We start from the raw sequence: 18,321 nt of genomic DNA on the forward strand, positions 1-18,321 counted from the left end.
TGCAAAAATACGGATGCAATTCCGCCTGATACGTCCGGCAATGGTCTCAACAAAACCACAGCGTATATATTTTTAGGTAAATTCGATGGCCGTGCCGGTCGCAGTGTATACAAATGTCCAATTTGTTGGGGAATTTTTCGTAAAAGGTTTGCGTTTTATGGTTTGGGAATTAAAAATTTATATACATGAGTGAGCAAGATGTAGCCTGCAGATTGAAGGCTGTAGTTTCAGTAAAAGTCAGCAGTTTGACGAATTTCTAATCTTACCGTAAATTTATTTTAATAATTTACTACAAGAAAGTAAATAAATAACAAGAACTATTTCTAAGTTAAACAGAAAGAAGCGCATCGCATAGAATAGCCTGCATTAGTTTAATGAGCAAGATCTCCACCGTTTATCCAAAATTTCGACTGCTGCACAAATGGCCGCAGAAGTTTATATATGAAAGGTCTGTCTTATATACCTTTGGTATTTCAAGCAAGTATTCATTTTATGTTTTGCTTTTAAAAAGAATAAAAGCTACCAAAAGGATTAAAGAAGGATCAAAAACCGTTCACTTTAAAGGGTCTTATCCAGTGTAAGTTTATGTTGATACAAACACGTATAAAAACGGACAAAACTTCATTTCGAAAGCAAAATTTCTTTATAGGTCAGATAGGTAGTTGCGCTGAGAATGCCCAGTCGCAGACAAATATGGGTCTCAACAAGTTTCTTCTTTTAGTATGTTTTCTCACGTACTATCTTTGTTCGCATCTCGGATGAAATGACACAGTGCCTGGTACCGCAGTGTTTCAGACTGAGAAATGAACTTCGATGTGGCGAAATTCGTTTCAGGCCAAAAAGCTATGCTATAGTAGACAAATAGCACTGATGCCATTGATCATATCAGCTTGCTCCTGGCTGCTTTTTTTCAATGAAGGAAATTGTTCCACGACAACAACTTCCATTTTTTCTCTAATCGATTGACCATGCAAAATAAAGTTTGTTAACCAAAGTTTAATTACAATTATTTGTTTTTCGTGAATTTTTTGACGATTTGTAAGAACAACTAACAGCTTACAGCCATGTGAACATATGCAGTATAGTGTATATAGATCCGCAAAGTAGTAGTTAAATAAAAATAAATTAAAACAATAATACTTACTTGAAACATTTAATGTAGCCTAATAATGCCTGCACAGGTGGTTAAGGTCGCATTGGATTTCCTACCTTAGTATAGCCTACTATAGGAAGAGGAAAGTGACGAATACGTAGTGCTAATAAGTCTATATACTTGTAATATAGTGGCATAAAACCTATGCCCGGCATGGTATTCTCGGCGGCGGTATCTACTCTCACTCTTCTGATGCTGCATTTTGTAAACGGCGCGCAGCCTCAAACAGGTTTGGTGCTTTCTTTTTAAATAGGGTAAAGAGGTTGTCATTTAGATTTATATGAAACAAGTGTTACACGATCATTTTAACTTTAACTTTCTAAATGTAATGGGTTAATATTATTATCAACTTATTATTAAAAATTAGTCAACATACAACGTAAATAACGTAACAAATACGTACATGTAGAAAAGATCAGAAGAAAAAATCTTTTAAAATTTTTCAAAACTCTTGTTTCTTGTTTTATTGAATTCTTCACCCCAGTTTCCTTTGTAGGGGTCACTCTTGCGTCATTCACAAGCCCTCCTTCTATGAGTTTAGCAGCGACTCAAACAGCGCCAGTGGTAGACACTACTACTATGTCCGATAACGAAACAGGTAGCCAAACATTTAGTCATGATATTCTTGTGAAAATATACTATAAACTACTTGCTGTTTTATTTACTATATATGAAAAATCAGCCTAAAAGAAATTGGCCCAGTACTAATAGCCTATCTACAAAGAATTAAACTACAGAAGTAGATTTTGGATATAACATAGCCTAGACGAACGCATATTTATGTTTTTCTTTTCTAGTTATATACACTATCGGTGGAAATGCTGGCGGCGATCCTTGCTTATTCCCATTCACCTTTATGGGTGTAAGTTACAGTTCCTGCACCACTGCTGGAAGATCAGACAATTTACAGTGGTGCGCAACCACGTCAAATTATGCAAAAGACTTCATCTGGGGAATTTGTCCAAAGCCTGGTAGATCATAAACTTTCTTTTTAAAGCCTTGGTTACTGTTTTTCATGCAATAATGCTATACTTAGTAACTCGGATCTACCGTTTCTTTAGGGCTACTTTCTTGAGTATGCGTTAACACACTTTTGCTTTTTTTACTTAAAGTTAAAGGTTGTGGTGAGTTTTGGAATTCGGGACAATTCGGAAAGTATTGCTATCAGTTTAACTTTCAGTCCTCTCTAACCTGGCTGCAAGCACGTGACGCGTGTCGTCAACAAAATGCTGATTTGTTAAGTATCGAGACTGCGGCAGAACAGGCTTGGATCGCTGGTAATTAGCTAAAATCTGTTTTATCACGAGTGATTTTGTGCTGCTGCATTGCGATTTCACTGAAATATCACCATTGTTAGTTGGCGTGAAGTAGTTTACAACAATCTGTTCTTTGTAATATAGGCTGCTTGTTTGAAATGTTTGTTTACATGATATGACTTATTATACTAAGAAGAGCTGACGATTTATCAGTCTTTCACAATTTTGTTTGTTTTAGGACGTATTCATGTTGTCACAACCGTTATGTGGCTAGGAATGAGCGACATTTCAATAGAAGGAAACTGGGAATGGAGTGATGGTGCGCCTTTAACTTATCTAAACTGGAGGGAAGGTACTGAATACGGATTCAAAAGCTAAAATGTTTAATAAATTATAAACCGTTATTGAATTCTTTAATGACTTCTTGCATTTAAGCTACCATACCCAGCATGCATGGTTACACCTGGAATGTTAAATTTTAATATTGGATATTTAACATTGTTTTTAACATATTTTTTAACCTTATATATTGACCAACATTCTTTAAAAACTTTTATAAACAACATCCATATAAACAACCGATTTTTAATGTCTTTCTGTAAAAATTGATTCACGCAGAGGTTTCTCGATCGCCGCTAAAATTTAGGCTACACATGTTTACTTTAGGCGAGCTTATAAAACTGAAACAACTTGCGATATACGTAATTCCCTAAAATCCCAAACATTTTGTAAGTTTTTTATTTGAGATTGGCGGATGCGAAAAAATTTGGTATGAGTTTTTGAACCGTTAGAGCTTTGGATTAAAAATTACTCTCTGATTCATTGAGTTGGTTCAAACTTGCCGGTGCTTTATTTTTTGTAATGCTCGGTGGTAAAGGCCACAACAGCGATTGCAATTCCGAAAAATGATTGCCGTTTAAACTTTTGGAAAATGCCTTCCTGTAAAGTGTAGAGTAAGCTAAAGAATCCTCATATCATACTCATATCATGGCTTTTCTGCTTTCGTTTCCATATTAATTGCACTAAATTCTTGATCAAAGTTTAAGAAGAAAATGCCAATTCGCATTCGCAGGTAGTAGGCTACATATTCATTATATTGTTTACTGTTTGACAGGCCAACCCAACAGCTACGGTGGCAACGAAGACTGCGGGGCCATTATCACTAGAAATGGACTTTGGGGTGATACACCATGCTCAAGACATCTTAGTTTCATATGCAAAAAGTTGGGTATGTACTGCATTTAGATTAGATTTGTTATTTTTCCTTATTGTATCATATTTTTTGAACTTTGTCAGCAATTATTTAGTTGTTTTATCATCACCATGTAGTCACATAGGCTGTAGCACGCAAAAGCAAAACATTTGAGGTACTGATTTCAAACACTTTTGCAATCATGGAAATCTATTTAAAATGATGTTGACATATTCCATTGTTTTGGAATACCCGAGGTTATAGTATTTGTTACCCAAAACTATGTTTTATGTAATTTATTTTTGTTGCTGCATCTCGCTTAAAGTTAGGTTTTTACCTGTGAGGATAGTTGGGGTTGGCAAATGAAGAATGCGCAGGTACAATTCTTATCAATCAGTTTGGTGACTTGCACCCTAAATGTTTTATTCGCTTTCTGGTCAATAGTAAACGAAAAAGGCCGATTAGTTTTGCTCCTTCTGCTATCAATAAAAGAAAAATTAAATCGGCAGTGCCCGCTATCAAGATTTAAATCTCTTTCTATGCATTCATAATATATTTCCTTTAAACTGCCATAGCCATACTAAGTTTCCAGTAGTGGCGTAGCCAGAAAAAAAATTGGGGGGGGGGGGGCAAATATTTTATGAGTTCAAGAGAACTACAAAGTGTTTGTTTTAAGACACCGCCACCTGATGTAGAAGCCTATAGAAAAAAAATATGGGGGCGGGCATGGCCCCTTTCGCCCCCCTGGCTACGCCTATGGTTTCCAGTCTGGTTGCATTTTCCACTTAAACTAGATTGCACATTTATTTCTTAGTGTTCTTAAATCTGGGGTTGACCCATTTCTGTGATTGAACATTTAACATCGTATTTTATTCGAGTGTAATGATTAGGAACTTCTTCTTTTCACATGTCGACTAATTGTTGAGTTGGCTGTAAAATGTCTGACAAAATCTTTTGTAATGATTTCTGTTTCTTTTTTATTTATTTCCTGTATACATTAATTAATCTAAACGATATTTCCTACATGTAATGATTTTGCTAAACGTCAAAACCAGCCAACTTATGGTTATAGTATCAAGTATCTGTGTTCTACTTTTTAAACTTTTTGTCTAAAAACCTAAAATGTTGCATACTGTGTTATCCGCAGATGAAACAAAAGCTGGGAACTTTCCCACAACTGCGCAGCCATCAAACAGCACTGCTGTGCCCAATGTTGATTGCTATGTGGAGCATGGTATGGGTTATCATGGTGGCGTTTCTGTCACTGCTCAAGGACAGTCATGCCTTGATTGGTCCACAAAAGCTAATAATTTTGGTAAGTAGGCTACCAATTGTGACATTAAGGCTTGTTGTTGCTTTTATTATTATTTGCTTGGTCCCTTCTAGCTATTTTCTTAGTCAGGGTTTGACAAAACCAGATATCCCGGCAACAGCCCTACCTTATGACAACGACCCCTGCAGTACGACGCAAAATCGTAAAATCGCTAATGTTAGAGTGCAGCGATCACTCGGTAGAGTTATTTCGAAGATGAATCCAGAAAGGAAAACATGTTCAACAAAAACATACCTTGCCCTCTCGACGTCACCTGCAACTATGCCAATTTCTTTTACCTTTCCGAAAAGCGGGGCAAAGGGGCGAGATATTTAGGAACCCTGTTGTAACGTCAGTATGATTGCGTAGTAGCCGGGACGGACCGCCTAGCAAAAAAAAAAAAACGTAGCAGATATGTGGCGTGGGCACATTGCAAAACTTTTCGTACGTGTTTGTTCTTTTTGTTAACAGTTATTTTTTTAGAAGATAATTACTTTTACTAAGTTTCATAGTGACATAACAAGCTTTGACATAGCTTTCTTAACCCTACGAAGAACTACCACATACCGATCGATAACCTGTGCTGGTATTGTTGAAGACAAGTCCCAACCGCTATCTGTTCCCTTACCTTATCTCAACATTATCAACGTTACTTGACAAGTTACGTCCAATGTTCCCTCTAAGCTGCGCGCGTGCGCAAATGCGCACTGCTGACACGGTCTCCGCGCACAGAAAATCTGTGTTGCGCACAAGAAAATAAGCCCAACCTGAATTAAAAATAGAATAAACGCATAATAATAGCCACAGTGCGCACGTGGCACGTCTGATGTTGCTCACAGTGGTCCAAGGGACCGCTCAGAGAGTTAGTGTGTTTGCTCAGACTCGTGAAAAATTAGAGGGAACATTGGTTACGTCGATAACGTATGTTATTACTAGCTCACTAAAATAATTAAATTTATTGCGGTTTTCTCATCACAATGCTATGAACTTCCGTGCTGTAAATAGAACCGTTTAAAGTCGTTTTGCGCTACGTGCTGTAGCCTACCTCGTTCTAAATCGATTTTGGTTACGGTATATGTTGAAGTCGCTTGTCGAATCTTGTATATGTATTAGCACGGTATATACAGTAGTGTAGAAGCGGTCGTCGTGTATGTTTGTAAACGTGATTAAATTCGTGATGATCATATATGAAGACCTTTTCGAAAAAAAGCAGTTGGGTTCTTTTCACAGCAACAATTCAGTCTCATATTTGCTGAAATTTTGGTCGTTTTTGATATAAATAGGTTATTTGAATTTTCTGTAATTTTATTACTCTACCAGTAATGCAAGGTGATATACGCATTTTATTATTTCATCGTGTCGTTTTCTCAAAGATCTAACTGGCAACTACTGTCGCAACCCTGATCATTCTCAAATGCCTTGGTGTTATACAAATGGGACAGTGCCATGGGGTTACTGCGATATTCCACTCTGTACAGGTAAGTTGATCTCACTAGCTAACATATAATGTTCTGCACTGTAGCCCATTTGTAACTTTGCTAGTGGTTCAACTACTCTCGGGCTTTAGCAACCTATGTAGACGACGCACGGCGGGCAGTGTAGCCTATAATATTTGTAGCGGCTTTTCAATGCAAGTATACCTTGAAAGTAACATATTACGGTATTTCCTTGATCTTAAACACTTGCGGAATAGTATTAGTCTAAAAAGAATGTATAAAGTCTGGTAAAGTCTTTTATTCAAGTCCAACTACTGAAAAGTAAAGTGAATTATTTCCCGGCCGTCGTGTGCTAATTTCTTTTGCAAATGACAGGGCCAAAGTATTGTGAAGCTGGGTGGTACGAGTATAAAGGCCATTGTTTGAAAATTGGATGTACGGTACCTTCGACATGGCAAAAAGCGCAGCAGATGTGCAAAGACGTTGGAGGCAACTTGGCTCGAATCCAAGATGCAAGTGAAAACAATCTTATCATGAGTCACTTGCAGGTGCTGTCTATATTCTACAGTGAGTAGACGTTGCTTTTGATTTGGCTGAAGTGTTTTTGCCTATATTTTTAATTTAATGGATACCAATGTACAATTTTAATCTGTTTTAGGTTATTTAGTCATGACCATGACTAAAGGTCATCTTAAGATTTAAACATTTCGGGCTTTTGCCGAAAAAATTGAATTGTTTTGACCTATAAAAAGACAATTGTACGACTTTTGGATCGAAACATTTTTGATATATCTGGCAAGCTTTCAAAATCAACAAATCAATGGCGTTTCGCAAATTCTGGAAATATTTGTCAACACAGTGTCAAGCTTTTCACCATCAATAAAAACTTTGCATGCTCAAACAATTTCTTACAATTAGGCTACAATACCAATCTTTTTCCTATGACTTTGTCAGATTTGGATCTAAAGTTTAGGATTTGGACTTTCGGTGAAAAAAAACTTTACCATAAAATCCATGTTGTTGACATAGTCTTTAATAGGCTTACAAAAGGTTTCAAATGAACGTCTAAATATTTTTTGGACATTTAGCTTTTTTCCTAGATATACAAGTTTAATTTACTTTTTGTTTCAACCTCTTGCCCTTGACGACTGACTACTTTTAATATGTTTAACTTAATAAGAGTATAAGCCGTATAACAGCTGTAGGAATTTATTTACATGTTTGAAGTATTTTAATGCATACTATGCATAGATATCACCAACATTTGGATCGGATTTAATGACATAAAACATGAAATGCAATTTGAATGGGACGACGGAGCGAAACCAACTTTTACAAATTGGGACAGGGAACAGCCTAATGATGTTTTGGGTACTGCACTTATTACGCCTGTAGAATACAAACAAAGAACCTTTAGCCATTTGTAGTACTAGCGGTCTGAAAACCCAACAAACTGGCTTTTTTTGTTTTTTCAGGTAATTCGGACTGTGTTAAAATGGATTTATCAACGGGAAGGTGGAACGACATAGATTGCAGTACCAGACTATTTCATATCTGTTCCAAACCGCCAACGAAATATACGGATACGGAAGGCTTTTCTAAAGTCCTGCTTGGTTCAACTTGTACACAAAGGGATAAACATGATGGTAGCCACGGAGATAACACCGGTACTGGGTTTCCTAATATGCTTCCGAAGGGTGAGAACAACGGCTGTCGTTATTGTACCAGAAAAAGTCTTTCGTTTAAAGCTATTTTTGACAACTTCTTGTTAATTTAACTTAAGATGTTACAATATACAAGTTATCTAGGGCTAACCTAAATTTACCTTCTATTCTAAATCTAACTTCAATTAAAGTATTATAGTTAAAACAACATTTTGCATGCCCATTCTCCCAATTTAACCGCCTATCTTTATCAACTGAGTTACTTTCTTACGGTAAAATAGTCACACGAAAAAATAATGCGTTTTTCAACAAAATTCTGGGTATGAATTTGTTTTCTTTACTTGTTTTTTTTTTATTTGTGCAGATGGCAATGTAACTATGACGTTGCCAACACCAACTGCAGGTAAATAATTATTTCGCACCACATCCGTATAATAGCCCATAACGCTTATAAAGTAACAAGTAACTGTATTATTGCAAACTTGTTTGTCTTTAAACTTGTGTATAGTCACTTTTTGTAAGATACTAAATAGCACGCCCGTTATGTGATAGACAAGTGAGGATTGTCGATATTTGTCTGTTGAATACGATCTGGATCAAGGTGGTCGTCGCACGTGAAAAATAAAAAAAATAGGAAAAATTTTCTGGTTCATTGACGATTGACGTCCATATTAATTTCATTAAAATAATAACATCAACATGGAAAGAAAATTGAAAATACGGAAACAAGACTATCACCGGATGAGACATCGGAACTTGTTGCTTTGATAAGTTTAATCAGGCCACTTTGAGCGTTTCCAGGTGGTTTAAGAGAGATTAACACGGTGCATATTTCTGTAGAACACTATCACACGCTCATAGTGAACTACGTTATAAGAAATAGTCTTTTCTCTCAAATATTAAGATGCTGCTATTTACAATTGTTTTTTCTTCGCCATAGTCTATGGATCTATTATAAACAACGCATTTTGCATTGTTATATTCTAAATGAACTGGAGAATATCTCTTTTGTTTACGCTTTGGACAAGGTCGAGTTGCATTAAAAATGGAAAGCTATCCAAGTCCAACTTTTCATCCACTATATGCAAAATCCATCGCCTAAATTTTTCTAACAATTTAGTGAAAATATGTGTAAATGTTTTTATGTACCTGTAAGAACTTTCCAAGTTGTTTTCCGTTGCATTAGTTCTGATTCTAGACTTTATTTTAAGGCTGCCCGACCGGCTGGATTGGATTTGGAATAATGTGCTATCGTTTCCACCATGACGTTTTGAACTGGACACGAGCGTATAAGTTTTGTGAAACCAATTACGGCAACACCAGTTTCTTAGTAGTGCCTCATGACAGGTGAAATACATTAAGAATCACCCGCTGTTATGTATTTTAGGTCAATAAAAAACATGTTGCTGTTATATAAAAAACAAGTTACAAGTTGGCACTCTGAGTTTAACTTCATTTTTGTTTCTTCTACACAAGCTTTCGCAAGCAAAATGCTTGCTTCTTCATGTGTACTAAGACATGACAAAAATTATTTCCAAATATTATATTTTAGGTTTTCTTCCTTGTTATTATGTTATTCTTTCCATAGGTTCGAACAAGCGTATCTGTCAAGTTACGCAGCGAAATATGATTCTACTGTGACATTTCATATGAACATTCTTGCCATAAGTCATCCCTCCGCGGGGTGGCATTTCTTTGATACAAACCTTAATACAGTCGAACTTTCGAAAAAGATCACTTATACAAACTGGGACAGGCTTCAACCGAACACGAATTTAGTGGCGAATGACAGCAGTGAGTTTTCAAATTTTCCTTTCAACCAAAAATGCAAAACTTCTGTTTCACATTTTTTTACATATATTTCGACAAGCTGCTTTTTACGATAAGTCTGTTCTCTGTATAGTTGGAATGTGTGTCTACATGGCTGCTGGCGGCCATGCGGGTTTATGGCATGTCGCCAACTGCAGAGATCAGCGCCGTGTCGTGTGCCAACTGCCCCGAGAAGGGGTAACGCCCCCTCCTCCACCTCCTACTACCCCTCCACCCCCTGCTTGCCCTTCTGGATGGAAGGTAATGGCCAAGTTATAAATATCAATAATTACAATGGATTCTCAATTACCAACGCTTTATATTTCTTCTCGATATTCTTATTATCTTATACTGGGCACTATTACTCAACTAATGCAATTGCGTGAAAAGTTTGATAAATAAATTGGGAACATGTAATTTTGCCAGTCGGCATTGACCCAAATCACCTTCATTAAACTAATATGGTCAACATCATAACCGGAACAATTAATATATATACGTTGCCGTTACAGTAAATGTAAAGCACACAATACAACATGCTAACTGTTACCAAATCGCTGTCTTTCATTCCAGAAAGTGAACACTAAATGTTACAAGGCATTCACGAAAATATACAGAAGAGAAAGGAAAACTTGGTCTGCAGCTCGCGAGCATTGCCGGTCACTCGGTGGTCCGGGAAACCCTGGAAAGGCGGATTTAATTTCTGTCCATGACGAGAGCCAACTTAGCATGATTAAGACAACTGTGTTGCCATATTGGGTACCTGGACCGGTCTGGTTGGGCCTGAGTGACAGAAATAGCGAAGATGTGTAAGTAATGGTATAATATAAACTTTGTCAGGCAAATTGCTTTTCTACAACATTAACAGACAGCCGTGTCTAAATGCTTAAATTTTCTTCGACTTAACCAAACAACATTTGAGATCCATTGACAAGTTGGCAGCAAAGTTTGAAAACGTGAAGAGACAGTGAACATACCGATGACGTCATGCTTATATCACAGGTGGCAATGGTCAGACGGCTCACCTGTTGATTACGTGGCTTGGAAAGATGGCGAACCCAACAACGGAGCTGGAAATGAGAACTGCGTTGACTACAACACTAGAACTAAGACATGGAACGATGCTAACTGCAATCAACTCAAGAATTGGATGTGTCAGATTAAGTAAATACCGTAATACGTTTTGCTGTTATCATAAACAATGCACACATGTAAATAGTTTACACTTTACAGTATTTACTTCAGTTTGAAAAACTTCTGAGCAAGCTATTATTGGGATAATTTTGAGGCTGTAATGGTTTTAAGCGATTAGAATTTTCCGCTTTTTTAATTAAATACCACACCATCTTAACCTCTTTGTCACAACCATGTTTTATTACATTCCATTGTTGTTACTTTTAGTCCAGGCGAGATACCAACTGATAACACCAACGTAACAACACCCGCTCCTAACCCAGGTCCTACTTGCAATGATACCGATTGGAAGTATTTCAATGGATCATGTTACTATTTCAGGTATTTTGCAAAATACCAATAAACGAGAATAAATAATAGCGTACTGCTGCGAAGGAGCCTACATTAAATATAATAATGTGAGTTGTCTAAACATTTTTTTACTTAAGTTATAATTTGATAGGCTATATTAGTTTAAAGGAAAGTTTCCCCGTATCTGTGATAAATATTTCCTTGATAAGCAGCCAAGAAAAATTCTTCCATAACTTTGTAGTGAGCTACTCGTCCCACAAGAGTGTAGAGTTATTATTAACCACGTGTTATTTTTGAATAAGTTATTAACTTCGTCAGCTGGTACTGGAAGGAAACTTTTACCAAACTGTATAAAACGTTACCACTTTATAACAGCGCCAGAACAAGAAAGTCCTATTATGCGGCACGTGACTACTGTCAAAGCAAAGGAGGAGATCTCACCTCGATACGGGATGTTGATGAACAAAATTTCATACATTTGTCTATCCAAGTCCTCTCCATGTCAGAGTGGTAAGTGACTTGTGATTTTATTTCTTCAACTTTTCTTTCACTGTCTTCTGCGCTCTTATTGTAAGTATTGATTTGGACATAAAAAAACGTCTTGAATTCGATTGTATTTTCTTACATATTTCTTTTTCCCGCATCAGGTGGATCGGTATGGACATGAATAATAAGGAAGACGAATTTCGCTGGCTTGATGGGACGCCGGTTGGCTATCATTTCTGGAACATAAGTATGTGCTTTCTATTTGTTAAAGTGATCATGCATTTTTATAAAACTTTAATTTAAAATGATAAAAAATGGTCTCTTTGTATGCGATCTTTGGAAAAACTCTTGAAATGGTAAGTTGATAAGACCCTTTTCTGGTTGATTTTGAACTTTGAAATGAGGTAAAATTTTTGGCGATTTATGTCATTCGAATTTTTTATGATATTTGTCTATGATGCTTGATTAATTTAGACGAACCGAACTTTGTAAACAAGCAAGAATCATGCGTCAATATGTACATGGACCAGGGTACTTGGAACGATCAGAACTGTGGAAAGGTTATCAGGTATGGCATCCAAGACAAGATCTATTTTAAAGTAATTATAAGCTACACATGAATGTATCATTCAATTCTATTATAATTGGTCTGATCGTCCCACTAGAAGTTAAAATTAATCCTTCAACTTCGTTTTTGTGACTTGTTTTTAGTTTTATTTGCAAGAAACCGAATGGAACCGTAACGATACCGATCACTCCACCGCCAAATTACAACCCAAAAGGATTCTGTCCGGCGGATTGGCTTCAATACCGAAGTTATTGCATCAAAGTTATGGGACAAAATGAAACCAACAGGCCAGTAAAGTTGTATCAACTGCACTATGTAATATAACTAACCAAGAAGACGAAATCCATTTTAAACGAAAAATTGACATTTGGACACAATGTTTTTTTTAAATGTATTTGCAAGCAGAAAATATGTTTTTCAATGTAAAAGGTAGTGCGATCTGCTATATATTGCTAATGCCTTTATCTTTTTATTAAATTTTTTCTTTTATCGTGCAAGCGCCACGGTCTGAGTTTAATGTAGTATAAAGCATGAGTAGTTAGGAAATATACACGATTTTTACTGGTCTTACTCACAGAAGCTCTAGTGAACGGTTGCAACTTTGGGTAATTTAATTGTAAGATTGCTTGACAAAAATAGTTTAATAACTTTGAGTTGACTTGGCATTGTTGAGTCGAATTAACTATAGCTTCCACTCTACTCAATATTAAAACAAACTTACTTTTGAGCTGCATTTGCACTTTGACGTTAGTTTTCTTCTGTTTTGAGTTTAACTCTGATAGCAAAGTAACCACAACAACTTATTTGGTTTTAATCATAGGTTAAATTGGACCGACGCAAGAGATGATTGCATGGCACAAGGTGGAAATCTTCTCTCAATATCGAACGCACAACAGCAAGCTTATCTCACGGTATTTGCTTATTTTCAGTTTGTTATCTTTGTCTTTTGTTTCCAATTACATTGTTATTAATTAAATTAAATTAAATTAATTAAATTCACGACGTTTCTCTGATTTTCTTTGATAGTTACGCTGCAGAAACCTATAAAAAGAAAAATCCGGCGCTTCTTGGTAGCGATAGATTCTTAGCTACTGTTACGTGGTAGTCTGTAACATAACCACGTTAATTGCATTTGAAGCTAAAACTGTTATTCTTTTCTGCAGAGTCATCTGGTTGGTGTAAATATTGGTCCGATGTGGATCGGTTTAAATGACATATACGGCGAGGGGAGGTTTTTGTGGCGAGACGGAAGCGAATTTATATTTTCTAATTGGAAACATGGCGAACCTAACAGTCCTGGATATCGATCGGATGCAAAAGTATTGATATAAACTTTTACATTATAAACATACTTCTTACGTCTGTCCTAAAGATGAAGAAGGTTTTGTTTTATGTGTTTGTTTTGTCATAACTGCTATAACATAATATTTATACAAGGCAAACATTGAAAGAAAAGTTTTTTAAAAAAAACTTGAAAAAACTTATACATTTCATATAAGTGTCAATATCCATTTGATTTTTGTGTCACAGTAATAAAAATGCATTTGATAGGATGACTGCGTCAACGTTGTCACTGAGAAATGGAGTGTTGGTAAATGGGCAGATGACACATGTTCGAAGAAGCTGGCTTATATTTGTGAAATGCACAAATCAGTTTCGCTTGATAAACTTTGTCAGGATCATCCAAGACCCAATTGGCCACCACAAGCTTGTGAAGTTCGTAGTTGTGCTGATGGTTTATGATTATAGTTTCAGTGCAAATTTTTTATCGCGTTTTCCAAGGTCCGTTATAATTGTTGCAATATTTTGTTAGGCCAAATACAAAGTAGAAAACGAACTGTTGCTTCTGTTATTGTTGCATAAAAAATTACGACGTTTTAGCAATTTGCCAAAGAAAACAATTGCAAGAAGTTGAAGCGGGGACAGAAAAAAATGTGCATGAAGAGCTGCAACTTTTGCAAGAGATTTGTCAAAGTACCACCTGTGAAACGACCTGGCGACGAGAAATGTCAAAAGGGCTGGAAATATTGGAATGATGAATGCTGGAAACTGACAAAAGACTCTCTGACTTGGGACAGGTTAGACAACCAACTTTGATCAAATGTTTTTTCTTGAATCTTCTTTGTCTAGTGACTAGACTGACTGACAGTCTGTATGTATCATTACTTAAATTCGAATTACATTATGTTTTTTGAGAGGGCTATTTTTCCATTTTACTCTGTTTACCTTTGATTTCTGACCTACGGTAGCTATAGTCACTCACTATCTGCAATAAGTTTTTCTGATTTTTTTCTAAAACTACAACTGCTTTTGCCTGCTCACAAAACCTATTTGTAAACCCCATTGGGTAAAAATAATTTGATTCTTAAATTATTCGAAATGAAAAGGCCCAGACGTACTTCTATTGTAGACTCCAGAAAATTACCACTCCAAAAACTTATCGTCTTTATTAAATCAAAATTGTCTAGTATGAAACGTAGTTCATTATTCGAATATTTCAAAAGTGCCGTCAGTCGTTGCAAAGCGTCGGGCGCTCAACTAGCTACGATCCCAGATGAATTTACACAAGCGTGGGCATTCAGCATGCTCTCAGATCCGACAGAAAATCCGGACACTGCGATGCCAGAAGGACTTATCGCTTGGATTGGAATGCGCAGACAAGATCAGGATCAACATTCGAAGTATAATTGGGTCAGCAACTGGTAAGAAAAAACGGAAAACGTTTGTTTTTCTTCTTTATTTGAGGTAACATTGTAAGTCATTCCTCATGGGATCACGAGATTGACCGTGAACAAACTCACCGGCGACAACTGGTAGTGGACAACTGACCGGCAACAAATTGGCTGGCGATCAAATTAACCGTGACGTAAATTGGCCGGCGATGAAATTAACCGTCGATAAATTGGCCAGCGATCAAATTAACCGGCGACAAATTGGCCGTCAAAAGGTCAAAATTCTAATTCACTATCTAGTCGCTATCTAGTCACTATCCAATTTAGTATGTGTATTGCAGTCAAGGTAATAAACTTCCTTATTTGTCAAATAACAGTTTGTGTAAATTTTAGTGCCCTTATTATGTAGCGTCATATGTGTTTTGCAGTGAATGTCTTTTAATGTTGTTACTCGTATTTCTCGTATTTCCGGAAATATTTCTGTTAATTTCAATAAATGTTTCAATGTGTATTGAAATAAAAAAAATTTTTGTTAAAAGCAAAGGAAATAGTTACAAACAAATATTTACTTTACATATCATATATCACTACCATCAACTTAAACACAATAATTCAGCACTTGCACGGTCAATTTACCTCCCGGTCAATTTTCATTCCGGTAAGTCTGTTCCCGGTTAGTTTGTTCGCGGTCAATTTATATCACATTTAGTTTGTTCGCGGTCAATTTACGTCACGTTCAGTTGTCCCCGGTGAGTTTGTTCGCGGTCATTTTCCCGCGGTCATATGTCGTGGAACCATTCCTCATATGGAGTGTAATATAAGCGCATTGTTTTGCCATTTTTGCTATTATATATTTGCTACTTTCTGCATGCTTGTTTGCGACTCTATGATAACGCTGCATATCGTGACACATTCAATATTGAATTGAAATATCTTAAATAGGCCAGTGTTGTTTACTCAATGGGGTTCGGGTCAGCCAAGTTCGTCGAACGGTACTGGTTCGGGCTGTACAGCCATGGACGGAAAAGCGCTGACCTCTAGGAGGAGACGCGGTGGTTACTGGTACGACCTTCAATGCAACTACACCTTTCAAGCACTTTGTCAACAAACCTCCAAGAAACCACCAGCCAACATCACAACATATCCCGGCATTTGCCCCGAAGTAAATTAAATAAATTTTCTGTTGATTGTTGTGTTTAGTTGTATCAGTTACGTCGACGACTGGGTTTTAGATACTCTTACAATGCATGTAAGTTAGTACTGTATAATAGACTAACAAAACAAATGATCGAAACGCCCGCCAGCATTTGTTTCTACAAGGTATCGTAACAATCCTTGTTAATAATACGTTGGCTTTCGAAAATGTTGTGGTTGTACGGAAACCATTTCGGAGAACGAAGATAAAAGGCAAATTATTTGTTTACTAACAAATAGGAATCTAACCCGCAGCTCCAACTACTTGTAATCTCGATCATGTCATTTTAACATCTGTAGGGATCTTGGACCGCTTACAAAGGAAACTGTTACTACTTTCCTCCAGCGACACAGATGTCCACCTGGTATCAAGCGGATTTTGATTGCAGGAAGAGAGGAGCTTTCCCTGTCAGCATCCACTCCCAAGATGAAGCGGAATTCGTGATGAGGAAGGCTGGAGCAAACAGAAGAGGATACCTGCGTCTTAATATGTACGTACATTGAATGTTACGGTGTAAAATCCTGTCTCTTGTGTTAATGCACAGTTATTGGTAAACTAATAGTTATTAACTAACTAACTAACTAACTAATAGTTAAATACCAAGTCATCAATGGGTTGTTAACAAAGGTTATTGACTCTCTTTTGTTCTTACAGCACCAATCACATACATTACGTTTCTCTTTTATCTAATAGTTAACAGACATTGTGATTAGTCTGATTACGTTTTTCGTAACAAAAGTACTGTATTGGGAAATCATGTTCCTGTTTTAAACGTCCCCTCGTAGTGTGTGTTGCCATGGTTTTACTTAAACTGACGTTTCTTATCGTTTCTTTTGTTGAGCGATTTGATGTAGAGAGATTTTACTTTAGTTACCGTCCCGTTGAATAGCACGCTTCATCGATGCCCTGATCATTGTAATTTCTTTTCTTGATTTTCATTTATCACTTCACAACAATATAAAAACATTTTTTTGGTAATATGTGATGTTTATTTAGATGGATCGGTCTCTACCGCGAGGTAACGGACGACACTTTCGTTTGGTCAGATAGGACCGAAATTGATTTTGTAAACTGGGCCGAAAACCAACCGTCGAAGGGAGGTGGATTCAGAAAGGTTCGTTACAGATTAGTATTTTTGGCAGGAATTATGTTCATCGTTTATAGTTTCTATTTCATTAGTGTACAGCATATGACACGGATATGACATAGTGTACAAGCATGTGACATATGCTTGAATTAACCGTGTAACTCATTGTAATGATATTTCATTGGTGTTAAACTCAGGCTGTTTGTTCTCAGGAATTATGTACCGAGTTAAAAGTACCAGACGGAAAGTGGAATGACAATACCTGTACTAAGGTGGGAATAGCTGTCTGTAAGACTCCAAAGATAACCTCCGTCGTCCACAGATTTCCAGCGTCGACTTCAAGTCCTATTGGTAAGTAAGGACGGGCCACGGACAGAAAGCGAGATTTCATTTTTTTAAAAGAAAATAAATTTTTGAGTAAGATTGGGTTATCGGCAAAATTTCAGTTTATTCTTGTGATGAATTGACATCGCCAGGTGGCAAATTAATTTTTTTGGAAAAACTAATTGTTTGATTAGTTAATTACAAAAGTCGTGGGATCAAGTTTAATTAGTTTAATTTAATTTTAGATCGGTCAGGAGGAAGCGACGTCGGAATCGCGGTCGGACTCACGATTGTGATACTCATCCTGCTGATCTTCATCATCGTAGTCTTCATCCAGCGGAGTCGCTTTGATAAGAGCTCCTACACCTTTAATATCCCAGCCGTCTCTTTCCGGGACTTCTTTACAAGCGGATCTTCTCGGCAATTCTCAAACGGCGACGGCGATGACCGGTGCGGATTGGTCAACTCGAACGATGACGAACCCGCCGACGGTTACAATTGATCATCAACACCTTCTCTCTTTTTCAATTATAAACTATTCGGGTCCGTTCCGAAACTTTTCGATCTGGATCGGACCTTTGCACCAACCGGTAGTTGAACTTTTGTGCAAATCTTCCAAACCCAGTGCAATGTTTCCACTGCCGACACTGCCCAGTTTGTAATAAATCTTAAACATCCAAGT

At 36.9% G+C, this 18,321-nt stretch overlaps 1 protein-coding gene across 1 annotated transcript; it reads left to right on the plus strand.

Moving 5' to 3' along the window:
• The first annotated feature begins 1,160 nt into the window (after positions 1 to 1,160).
• On the plus strand, positions 1,161 to 18,319 carry LOC143470340 (macrophage mannose receptor 1-like). The gene is made up of 32 exons (XM_076968400.1): positions 1,161 to 1,382; positions 1,650 to 1,751; positions 1,951 to 2,124; positions 2,266 to 2,430; positions 2,648 to 2,761; positions 3,524 to 3,637; positions 4,749 to 4,916; positions 6,287 to 6,391; positions 6,725 to 6,916; positions 7,601 to 7,720; positions 7,825 to 8,046; positions 8,378 to 8,416; positions 9,225 to 9,360; positions 9,602 to 9,807; positions 9,917 to 10,083; positions 10,396 to 10,631; positions 10,825 to 10,986; positions 11,224 to 11,337; positions 11,683 to 11,817; positions 11,955 to 12,040; positions 12,268 to 12,361; positions 12,505 to 12,648; positions 13,182 to 13,272; positions 13,525 to 13,680; positions 13,913 to 14,077; positions 14,243 to 14,439; positions 14,866 to 15,063; positions 15,976 to 16,195; positions 16,528 to 16,718; positions 17,225 to 17,342; positions 17,528 to 17,666; positions 17,885 to 18,319. The coding sequence occupies exons 1-32, from the start codon at positions 1,298 to 1,300 to the stop codon at positions 18,139 to 18,141; spliced, it is 4,812 nt and encodes a 1,603-aa protein (XP_076824515.1). The 5' UTR covers positions 1,161 to 1,297; the 3' UTR covers positions 18,142 to 18,319.
• Positions 18,320 to 18,321: the final 2 nt, after the last annotated feature.

This window comes from Clavelina lepadiformis, chromosome 9, assembly GCF_947623445.1.
Source record: "Clavelina lepadiformis chromosome 9, kaClaLepa1.1, whole genome shotgun sequence".
NCBI classification, from domain to species: Eukaryota; Metazoa; Chordata; class Ascidiacea; order Aplousobranchia; family Clavelinidae; genus Clavelina; species Clavelina lepadiformis.